The sequence below is a fragment of the Cicer arietinum genome, chromosome 3 (assembly GCF_000331145.2).
Source record: "Cicer arietinum cultivar CDC Frontier isolate Library 1 chromosome 3, Cicar.CDCFrontier_v2.0, whole genome shotgun sequence".
Taxonomy (NCBI): domain Eukaryota; kingdom Viridiplantae; phylum Streptophyta; class Magnoliopsida; order Fabales; family Fabaceae; genus Cicer; species Cicer arietinum.
In genome coordinates this window covers 63,974,490-63,987,076 of record NC_021162.2, presented here as the reverse complement: position 1 = coordinate 63,987,076, position 12,587 = coordinate 63,974,490, and the positions used below count along the sequence as shown (strand labels likewise).

The following is a 12,587-nucleotide window of genomic DNA, read 5'->3' as shown; positions in this document are numbered from 1 at the left end:
ATATACGTCACATTACTATTTTGTGTTATAAATTTAAAGAATAAACTAAAATAAAAGAATTTTAAAATAAAAAATCATTTTTATCAACAAAAATATATAATTGTAACTAAAAAATGTAATTAAATCAAAACCATATTTAAGTAATGTAGTAATAATTTTTTAAGGATATATTCACCGTCTCATAATATAAGCATTAAAAAAAAATATAAATCAAATTTTGTATTTCAAATACAGGAAAATAATATTAAAAATTATGTATTTTATTTATTTCCCATGGTTTGTTAGCATGACCCATGAATCATTATATAGGCAAACAACAGAGAGTGTTACGGTTTTGGCTCCAAATGAGAGTTATTTTATTACTGTCTTTTTCAACGTAATTCAGTTCACTCACACTCAAACTCGCCGGAGCTTCAGTTTCCGGCAATCTCCACCGGCAATGGTTAAGCAACAAAGCTTTAATCTTTGAAAAATAAATAATCTCATTTTCCATTTCCATTCTTTCTCTCTCTTTCAAACATGGCTCTCGTTTTTCCTCTTCTTTTATCTCTTCTCTTTCACCCCTTTCTTCTCTTCTTCACAACCTATCACGCAAATGCCTTCAATTCTTCGATTCATAACGACGCATTGCCCCTTCTCACCTTCAAACACTTCGTCTCTTCCGACCCTTCAAATCTCCTCGCCGGTTGGACTCGGAGTTCCTCTTCCTCTCTCTGCCGCTGGCACGGCGTCACTTGCGGCGGTGGAGACGGCAGAGTAACAATCCTTCGCGTCACCGGTCTTCGAGGTGGTGAATTGGCTTCTTCAATCGGAGACATTTCGGAGCTTCGCGTTTTGTCTATTCCCGGAAACATGTTCTCCGGCGAGATTCCGACGAGTTTAGTGAACCTCCGGGAACTCGAGGTTCTTGAGCTTCAAGGTAACAACTTTTCAGGGAGATTACACTTTCAGATGAGTTATCTTGAATCACTTATCATTGTTAATCTCTCTGGTAATGCTTTTTCTGGTTCTATTCCTAATGGGATGGTTTTTTCTAGAAATGTGAAAATTGTTGATTTGTCTAATAATCAATTTTCTGGTTCAATTCCTTTGAATGAAAATGGTTTTATTAGTAGTTGTGATTCTTTGAAGCATTTGAAGCTTTCTCATAACTTTTTGAGTGGTGAGATTCCACCCCAAATTGGGAAATGTAGAAACTTGAGAACCCTTTTGGTTGATGGAAACATTTTGGAAGGTAGAATCCCTCGTGAGATTGGTTATGCTGTTGAACTTAGAGTTCTAGATGTTTCTAGAAACAGTCTCACTGGAAGGATCCCTAGGGAGTTAGTTAATTGTTTGAATTTGTCTGTGCTTGTGCTTACTGATTTGCTCGATGATCGCAATGGCGGTAATGATGAGGGAAGTTTGGAGGATAGTTTTAGAGGTGAATTCAATGCTTTTGTTGGGAATATTCCTCATGAAGTTTTGTTGCTTTCGAGTTTGCGGGTTTTGTGGGCGCCTAGAGCGAATCTTGGTGGACGGTTACCTGCTGGATGGACAGATTCATGCTCTCTAAGAGTACTCAATTTGGCAGAGAATTATGTTGCTGGTGTTGTGCCTGGGAGTTTAGGGATGTGTAAGAATTTAACTTTCTTGGATTTGAGTTCTAACAATTTGGTTGGACATCTTCCTCTGCAGAAGCTTAGGGTTCCTTGTATGACGTATTTCAATGTAAGCAAGAATAATTTATTGGGCACACTTCCGGGATTTAGGAAAGAAAGGTGTAAAGTGGGTGGCATTATTGCGCTAGAACCTGCATTTCTAGAATTGGAAGGTTTGAATGATGCATACTTTAACATTCCTGTTTTGAGATTTCAAGAGAATGCTTTCATTGGATCGTCAGGTTTCGAAGAGATTACTGTCGTTACCCACGATTTCAGCTGGAACGGTTTTGTGGGACCTTTACCTTTGTTCTTTCTCGGAGATGCTCATTTAACTGCAAATCGGAAAGTCTCCTATATGCTGTCTTTGAATAATAATAAATTCAATGGAACTCTACCGGACCAACTAGTTTCAAACTGTAATGACCTCAAGACATTGTCGGTTAACCTGAGTGTGAACAAACTATCCGGTGAGGTTTCCCAATCTTTGTTTCTCGACTGCCTGCAGTTGAAGGATTTTGAAGCAGCGTACAATCAAATTGATGGATCAATTGGACCTGGTATAGGTGAGTCGTTGTTGCTTCAGCGTCTGGATTTGCGCGGGAACAAACTATCTGGAGTACTTCCAAATGAGTTAGGAAATCTGAAAAACATGAAATGGATGCTTTTAGGAGGAAACAATCTTACAGGTGAAATTCCTTACCAACTTGGTAGATTAACTTCACTTCTTGTTTTAAATGTATCACACAATGTTCTAATTGGAACAATTCCACCAACTTTGTCAAATGCCACGAGTCTTGAAATTCTGTTGCTAGATCACAACAACCTTTCAGGGGAAATACCTTTATCCGTTTCTGCTCTTTCGAATCTTGTTCAACTAGATGTGTCTTTCAACAATCTTTCGGGTCATATTCCACACTTTCAACACACTAGTGATTGTGATTCCTATAAAGGGAATAAACACCTGCACTCTTGCCCCGACTCGTACTTCGACTCGCCCACTTCTCGCGCAACAGCTCCTCTTGTGGACAAGAATTCACACAGTCATAGAGGGAGGAAATTAAGGACTGTGGTTATTGCCTTGGCTGCTTCTGCTTTTGCGGTTCTCTGCACACTTTTGGGAATAGTGTTGGTGATTTGTTTTAGAAGGAGTAAATTTAGTCGGATTAGCAGTATACGAAGGCGAGAAGTTGTGACATTTCAAATTGTCCCAACAGAATTGAGTTATGAGAGTGTAGTCACGGCCACCGGAAATTTCAGCATCCGGTATCTTATCGGCACGGGAGGCTTTGGTTCAACTTACAAGGCAGATCTATCACCAGGTTTTCTTGTTGCCATAAAGAGACTGTCCATAGGTAAATTTCAAGGCATGCAACAGTTTGAAACAGAAATAAGGACGCTCGGGAGAATTCGACACAAGAATCTTGTGACTCTAATCGGCTATTACGTAGGAAAGGCCGAAATGTTCTTGATTTACAACTACCTATCTGGTGGAAACCTTGAAGCTTTCATACATGACAGGTCAGGGAAAAATGTGCAATGGCCGGTTATTTACAAAATAGCGAAAGACATAGCGGAGGCTCTTGCTTACCTTCATTACGCTTGTGTTCCTCGCATAGTTCACCGAGATATCAAGCCTAGCAACATTTTACTCGATGAAAATCTTAATGCCTATCTGTCTGATTTTGGCTTGGCACGACTGCTTGAGGTATCTGAGACTCATGCTACTACTGATGTGGCAGGCACATTTGGTTATGTTGCGCCCGAATATGCCACTACTTGTAGGGTTTCTGACAAAGCTGATGTTTATAGCTACGGCGTAGTGTTATTAGAATTGATATCCGGAAGAAGGTCGCTTGATCCGTCGTTTTCTAATTATGGAAATGGATTCAATATAGTACCATGGGCGGAGCTGCTAATGACTGAAGGTCGTTGTTCGGAGCTATTTTCGTCTGCTTTGTGGGAATCAGGGCCTAAGGAAAAGTTGCTGGGGCTTTTAAAGATTGCATTAACATGCACAGAAGAGACTCTTTCTATTCGACCGTCGATGAAGCATGTTCTTGAGAAATTGAAACAGTTGAAAAGTTGAAAACTTTTGGCTAATCGCACCGAACAGCTATGAAATACTATACTGCTTTTGGTTGCTTGAAAAAATTAACTGAGGTGAGTGATCTTACATAATCTGCTCCTGCAAATTTCTCTTATCATTTTGATATTAGTTTTCATGTGCCATACATGTAAATAATCATTATGTATCATCAATGATTCAATAGTATATAAACATGGAAAATTCTTGGGAAAGAATAACCATTCACCTTAAACTTTTATTTGTATACTTTAAATCAGAAAATCTAACATTGACTGCAAAATATCCCCTAAGATACTTATTTTGTTCCATTTTTCAAATATCCAACCGCGTACATAAAATTGTTGTTTACCTAAATCTAATACGTGATTACAAGTTTGGATCCGAGATCCATTTACAGAGGAAAAGTATAAATGATAAACAAATTCAATACATTATTTTATTTTTCTCTTTCTCTGAGAATGGACCTTGGACCTCTCCAGCCGGAGAGCATCCAATTCCTTGATCACAGGAGTGTATGGATCTTTGATAGCAGTTGTATGGTGCAATAACGGTAGAAACTATTAGCTCTAGAAAGATAAGTTTTTCCTCAATAGATCTAACACTCCATAAGCTACTGCACTGTGCAGTTGTTGTAGGGAGCACACAATATTACTCTCAAAAGTTAAATAAAAATTTCAACAACTTATTGCCTTTATGGGAAAAGCAATAAATTATGCGTGAGAATATTTTATTATGCAAAACTAATCATATTAAACATCAATTATTGATGGATACATTTTTCACGTGTTGTACAGATGAAATACAAAAAGGTTACAGATCCATCAACTACAAAAACTTATGCTGACCATTAGGAATCTCATTCTAATTATAATGGCAAACTTATGAGCTGTTCCTACAAAACCAATGTTTCCTCCTTTCACATTTGTGTCAACATTTTATTATTTTTTTGACACCATATGAAGAATGTAGGTGGAGTAATTACTGGATGCAAAATGGTATGTGCCATTATGATTTTTTTGACATATTTGGAGGGTTATTTTTTTTATGTGACCACATGGGAACTATGGAAAGATGTAAAATTTATTAATTACGTGGTGACGAAGCAATTGTTATTATTCTTAAAAAATGTTTGGTTTGAGATCAGTGTTTGTACAAAAGAAATGCCAAAATTGTGAATCACTTCTTTGTCCAAATCTACCGAAAGGTGTGAATGTAGCTGTCACATATTGGTGTAAAACTTTGGAGCAATTAATGATCTTGTGGGTACAATAGGATATTCTCGAATTATTTTTGTTTTTTTGCTTTTTTTTTATTCCAACATGTAAATGGAAAGCAGGGACAGAAACATGGTATTTACAGAAGGAAAATGCAATGCAACTCTTCAAACGCTCAATTATATACAGCCTCCCTTGTGTATTTCCCTTTTATTAAGAATTTTTCACTCTTATCAAGAAAATTTGGTAGAGTAATTAATATGTATATTTTATATTTTAAAATAATTTTTACATTTGAATGGTTAAATTTGACTTTTCATATTTCAAAATAAATTAATAGTATAAATAAGGGGTATGTTTAGAAAAACAATAATAAATGCATTTAGTAAATTAAAAGTGTTTATATTTAAAAATAATGTTTTTTTCAAAGGTAGCTTATTAAGTTATTAGAATTAAGGACAGAGGTAGTATTACTTTTGTTTATAAATGATTGAATAAAGAATTATTGTTACTGCCTTAGTTTTACCTTTGTTTCTAACACTTTATTTTGATAGCATCTAACTCTTTTTCCATTAAACTGTTTTAAAAATTTAACATAGTATTATATATATTTTTTCTCCTAAAGTTTTTCTCTTCTATTTAATTAAAACTGATAACTAATTAATTTTCAACAGTGAGTAAGAAGAAAATATACGAAAAACAAATATACATTGCCCAAGTAGGGTTTGAACCACATTTTCCAAGGAAAAAGCACACATTGATTACTAAAAGGGTCATGCTAACTAAAATGCCAAACTATTTTAATGATGAAAATTTAATATAATTTTTGTCAGCTGAAAATTTTATACAAATATAAGTTATCCCCTTGACGAGTCTAATTTAATACAACTATTATCCTCACTTCTTTTTATTCACATTTTTTGATAGGTGTAAAATGTTCCAATGATTCACTTTAGAGTTGTTTTAATGTTTTTAGAGGTTCTGCTTAAATCTAAAAAATTGAATATTTAATAAAAAAAATATATTTTTAAATATTATATGTTTATCGAATGAAATATCAAAAACTCAAACTTTTTTATTTAATTCATCAAGATTAATAGATTGTAAATTTTAAATAATATTTAAATATAATTTTAAACTAATATTAATCTCCTAACTATTTAGAAAAATAGATGGAAAAAGAACGTGAGTGAAAGAAAAAACTATGAGAAGAAAACAATTTCGTATTATTTATATAAGTAAAAAATAATTTCAGCCTCTAGTAATTTTGAAACTTTGTGCAATAACTCAAGTTGCATAAGGAGATTGTCGAGCCTAATCCGCTCATTATGGCACAAAATGAATAATATTTTTTGTTGATTAGTGAATCATCATCCATCGGAGGGTGCTTTCACTATTTAATAATAATATTAAATAGACACTAATTTCAACATCTTGCATGCCCTCTTCTTTTTTCAAAAAAAAAAATAAAGAATTTACACATATAAATTGGTGGGATTTATTTTAAAAATAAAAAGTGAGTCCCATTAATATTTAATGTGTATTTATCGCTCCCTAAATAGAGTCCTTCACTTTTTTGAGAGATGAAAGAGGATTTTGAGTTGTCTATTTAAAAGGGGGGTATTATAACAAACGTTATCTCTTTTCATTTATGTGGATATGATTTTACAATTATCAATGAATTATTTGTTACATCTGACCTAAGTATAGAACTCTTGAGATTTTTTATTGTCCATTTTATAAGACTCGTTTTAATTTTTAAATTAATTAATTTCTTTAGTAACTTACTTATAATTATATTATTTTTTCTGCAATTTATAATAAATATTATAATAAAAATATAAATTAATTCTCTTTTCGAAGATAAATTTGTAAAATAATTTAAATCGTCAATAAATTTAATGTTATGATCAAATTTCTTAATTTATATTATTTAGTCAATAAAATCTTATATAATAGAATCTTATATATAAGGATAAATATATTGAAAATGTAATGATGTGTAATTATTTATAGAATCAATTTAGTAAATTTTTAAAAGGTGCTGTATTAGAGAGATTAATTTTATATTAGATACTCCATTTGTCTCAAACTATAAGAAAAATATCTCATTTTTTATCTCAAATTATAAGAAAAAGTTAACAAACTTTTATCTTATTTAATTATGCTGTTCCAAAAATATATTTATACTATTTATTTTTGTAGTTTTTCTTTTTAATGGTTTTTACTACCTTCTTTGAAGCTGTTTAGTTCCAACTTCAATAAATAAAGAAGTCGCACCATTCTTTTTCAGAAATATTGAATGGACTATGATGTATAGTAATATAAAAAGGCAAATACATTTTAGGGAAAATCAGGAAACAATTATTATTTTTTGTGGTAAATTTGAGGATATTAAATAAGATAAATGGTTTTTTTTAGTAAGCATGAATTGACTTTTTTCTTATAATTTAAGACTGAGTGAATATTAATATTTAAAAAATATAAAAGAACAATGTGTACATATGAGATCCATTTTAGACACTTATTTGAGGTTGTTGCATTGTCCAAATTCTAAGACTATCTGTTGGGAGATTACAGGGAAAGAAAAAAGATAGCTTTGAGGATAAAGGAAGAGGTAAAGGAAAAAGGAGAGAGTGAGAAGTCTTCTATGTTGAGTAGAGATGTCAATTTCACAAATCCCCTAATTATTGGTTTCAGTCCACGTGTTAGAGGGGCAAAAAAAATTTATAATTTAAAAAGTTCCAAAAAACAAAACCTCAGCCCCCTAAAATTTTGTCGGGCTAGTAGGTCTATAGGTCCACGTTTTCAAAAAAAAATTAATTTTTTTTTAATTTTTTTCGAGAAATAATTTTATTCAATTTTTTATACCGATAAAAAAATGTCGATTTTTTTAAAATTTGTTTTGATTGGAGAAAAAAATCAATTTTTTTCGAGAATTTTTTATTTATTTTTCTTACAAAATTTTTTGAGAAAAAAAATATTTTTTAATATTTTTTGATAATTTTTCGAAAAAAATAAATTTCGAAAATTTTTCAAGAAAAAATCTCAAAATTATCAAAATATTGGGGGCTCATAAGCCCTCTTAAGCCCCATGAAATAATGGGTCAAGATTTTTTAAAAATTATTTTGATTGGCGTTTAATATTAAGGGTTTAATAGAAAAAAATTTAAGGAGACCTAGCAATTGAGGGCTTTTTTGACAGCTCTAATGTTGAGTTGATAATTATTAATATTGATCTAAGAGTAATTATATGTGTAGATGAATAATACATTTTCACTTAAAATCTTAAATATTAAGTATATGAATATCATCACTTAAATGTTGTTCAACATTTATTTATTTATTTATTTTGAGACTCTTCTTCGTACTTGACACACCAACAATTTCCCTCATGTGTGATTGTTTTCTCTCAAAGGAAAGGTATGTTGTCCACAACACAAATTTTTTTTTTATCTAAACTATTATCTCTCATACTACTATTGGATTGTAAGTAGGAGTCCCATGAATCATCATATTGGGTTAAGAGCAATCATATAAGTGGATTGAACCACTTTTTGTTCTTCTTAGAAAATGGTAAATTCCACTATAATTAACTCACATAACTGCGGGGTCCCAAGTTTAAACTCGGAACAAGACTTCTAACCTAGTAATATCGACATTTGTCAACTGAATTATGACTTAAGGACGACTAAATCACATTTTATTCAAAACCTTATAACATTGATATATGAATCATCTCACTTATATATTGTCGAACATTCCCTTTTCGTCAAATGTGATTTGAAAATAATTAATATCATATACATAAGACTTGTGAGTCACATTAATTAGTTGTCAAATATTGATCAGTGTTGGACAAATAAATAGTCTTTTATTTTCTTATTTCATTCAACTATATTATCATAATTTATAAAGTTTTGGCTTAGAAATATGTAGAGTAGGATTGAGGTTTTTTTTTTTCAAGATCCCAATTTTGAATTTTTTTTATCAAAATACTTCTTTTTAAAAATTATATATCAAAATACTTTTTTTTATTAGTTAAAAATCGCTTTTGTAAAAGGTGAATTCTTTAAGAAAGTTCGGGTTTGTAAAAGCGACTTACTTGAGAATTTTTCAAAATTCTTTTTTTTTTTTTTTTGTTTCAAATTAATAGACTCACACACACACATATATATGAAATATAATTCATTCATAAAAAACAAAAACACAAATTTTTAATTACATAGATTGACTAAAGTTATCTGTAGCATTTGGACAATGTTTTCGAATATGACCTGTTAACCGATATAGTTCACATTTTCTTGATACCTTTTCTCTAATGTTGATTTCAGTTACAATAAGAGTATTATTTAGATTATCTTTTTTAATTATCTGCATTTGTACAATATTTTGAATTGCAGAGAATTGAAAAAGATCGTTCAAATACATACCCGTAATAGAACTGAAATAGACATTAAAGAAAATGAACCAAAAAAATACGGAATATGTCGGTTAACTAGTTATACTCGAAATCATTGTCTAAATGTTACAGACAACTCTAGTCAATCTAATTAATTTAAAATTTGTGTTGTTTTTTTTATGAATTATATATATTTGTTAATTTAAAGAAAAAATATTAAAAAAATTGAAAGAATTTCTTAAGAAAGTCATCTTCACAAATTCAGACATCTTTAAAAAAGTCGTCATTTATAAAAGTGACTTATAATTAAAAAATAAAAGAAACATTTTAATATATAATTTTGAAAATAGAGTAATTTAATAAAAAAATTCAAATAAGCAATAGTGAAAAGGAAAAGCAGTAGGACTACTCGTAATTTTAAAAGAAATAGTTGGTTTAATAAAAAATAAAAAGTTAAAGAAATCTTTGAAGAATATTATTCGAGATTTTTTATATGTATATCCTTTTTTTATATATTCTCAAATGCCACACTTTGAAAATAAAATACATAATTGCTCAACTTTTTTTCTCCAGTTGCTGATCGCAACCTGGGGATGCGACGAGGTGAAAGAGATTTTTTTCATTGTTAATAGGTGGTCACATTTTGGGGATGCTACCTTGTACTGACATTCATTTTTTTTTTTTGTCATTTAATAAGTATTTGTATTTATTATTAATTATGTTTATTATTATTATTTAATAAATTATAAATAATTAAAATATTTAAAAATTCAAAATACTATTATGAAAAAGCATTAATAATAATAATAATAATAATAATAATAATAATAATAATAATAATAATAATAATAATAATAATAATAATAATAATAATAATAATAATAATAATAATAATAATCGATATAGAAGGATACCGAAGTACAATCAATCATATGATGGCTCAAGAAGTAATATATTCATTCTCATCTAGTTGCACTTTTATATTTTTTTTATATCTCTTAATATTTACTTTAGCCTATTTTTTTAACATCCAGTTTCGTTGGAGGTCGTATTTCGGGTTCCAACACCAGGTACCCGAACAAGAGATCAACACTTGAACTGCATGTACCTATTTGCACTGTTATCATATCGTCGAAAAACATAATGCAGATAGAGTCGCACTTCAGTTCTACTTCCATTAACAAATTCCATAACCTCCAAAAGATATGACACTCTACCATAAGGTCAACATGAGGCGTGGCATTGATGATAATTGGAGTGTAGTTTGGAAAGATGAGATTCAACATTGGAATGAACGTCATAATTACATATTGCAAGGTCAATTCGTTGAAGGTGTTTTATGTCACACTAAAGAATATATGAATTGGTTCAGACATCACACTAAATAGATTTATTGTTAATAGATATACACAAATTATGTATTGGTGTTGTTTTTCCTTTTCCTTTCTTAAAATTATTTTATTATTTTTTGAGAAATACCCTTAAAAAGATATAAACTTTTAGGCGCCGGTAGATAAATCTCATTTTATTTTTTGTAGGTAAAGGTTAGTAAAATAAAATAAATATATTAAAATGTGCATTTTACAACATTTTATCATTAAAATTAATATACACTTAGTAGATGCCTTATGCTCTGTTTAATTCAAGAGAAATAAGATAGAGAGAGTAAGAGAAGAGAGAAACTGGATAGAGATAAATTTCTGGGATTTTTTTTCCCAATAATTTATTTTTTAAAATAAATTATTAATCTACTCCTTTTTCAAAAATATATATCAATATACCCCTTTTTTTTCTCTCTTACAAGTCATCTTTGCAAAGGCGACTTCCTTAAGCTATTTTTCAACGATAAAAAGAATCAATTTTTTTTCAAATTAAATATATATATATATATATATATAATTCATAAAAATACATAAAATCAAATTTTAAATTACATAAATTGACTATAGTTGTCTGTAATATTTGGACAATGTTTTCAAGTATGACCAGTTAATCGAATAGTTTATATTTTCTTGGCACTTTTTCAATTAATTTCATTTTTTCATATCATATAATAATATGAAATTTGGCAATAACAAGTCGTTATCAAAAATTGATCATATGACTTTTATCGATCTAATATATTAAAATTTAATTTATTTCTTTTTATGTATATATTACTAACAAATTACATGATATCCAGTGGTATGAAAAAGTGATAACAATGTGTATCGCTAAAAAAATTGAAAAAATATCAAAAAAAATACGAACTATGTCGGTTAATTGGTCATACTCGAAAATATTGTTCAAATGTTATAGACAACTCTAGTCAATCTATATAATTTAAAATTTGTGTTTATGTATTTTTATTAATTATATTAATTATATATATATATATATATATATATATATTTAATTTGAAAAAAAATATTCAAATTTTTTTTTTTGAAAAATGATTTAAGGAAGTCGCTGTTTGCAAAGTTGATTTATAAAAGAGAAAAATGAAAGAGGTATATTAGTATATATTTTAAAAAGGGAATAGATTGATAATTTTTTTTGAAAGAAGGGGTATAAAAAAAAAAAAAAAAAAAAAAAAAAAAAAAACCTAAATTTCTCTTGTTTGGTTGTCATAGGATTAGAAAAGTCAGACTAAAGATTGATGGGACCCATATCTTTTTAGAATCTCTACTCATCAACGAAGAAAGGGAAGAGAAGAGGTTGCTTTTTTTTAATCTTAATTACCCTTATAGTGGAAGACTTTTTTCACGTGAATATTCATATATTTGTTTAGCAACTTCATTATGTCCCTTTTTATGAATTGAATTTATTTTCTATGTATTTATTTATTTCTATGTGATTGTAACGTCCCTTAATAAAAAAAACACGGTGCTTGTTATAATAAAATACAATACATATATTTATGCTGTGTTAAGTTATGTTAAAGCAACTAATTAAAATGTATTACTTAAATTAAATTGAAAAATAACTTAATTAAGTAATATAATCCTTTAGTTAAATTATAATAAAAAATAATTAATTTTGATAAAAAATAAAATACAAACAAAACAAAAATGTTTTTTTAGTTCTTAAGTATAAAGATATTTTAGTCTTTTCAAAATAAATTATAATTTTCTATTCTTAATTTTTATTCAATCAAACGAAAAAAGAGAGAAAATTATATTTTTCTCTTTTCTATTTTTTTCTCTCTTTTGTTTATACCAAACAACACGTTAAATTTATATTATTTTTTTCTTTTCACACTC

At 29.1% G+C, this 12,587-nt stretch overlaps 1 protein-coding gene across 1 annotated transcript; it reads left to right on the top strand.

The window, feature by feature from the left end:
* Positions 1–328: 328 nt before the first annotated feature.
* Positions 329–5,122, top strand: LOC101512699 (LRR receptor-like serine/threonine-protein kinase RPK2). Its single transcript, XM_004493033.4, has 2 exons — positions 329–3,803; positions 4,524–5,122. Exon 1 carries the CDS (start codon positions 520–522, stop codon positions 3,727–3,729), a length of 3,210 nt encoding a protein of 1,069 aa, XP_004493090.1. The 5' UTR covers positions 329–519; the 3' UTR covers positions 3,730–3,803; positions 4,524–5,122.
* Positions 5,123–12,587: the final 7,465 nt, after the last annotated feature.

What these genes read in the sequence shown, in the direction of transcription:
- LOC101512699 (XM_004493033.4), top strand. Translation starts at nt 520, where the DNA reads ATGGCTCTCGTTTTTCCTCTTCTTTTATCTCTTCTCTTTCACCCCTTT.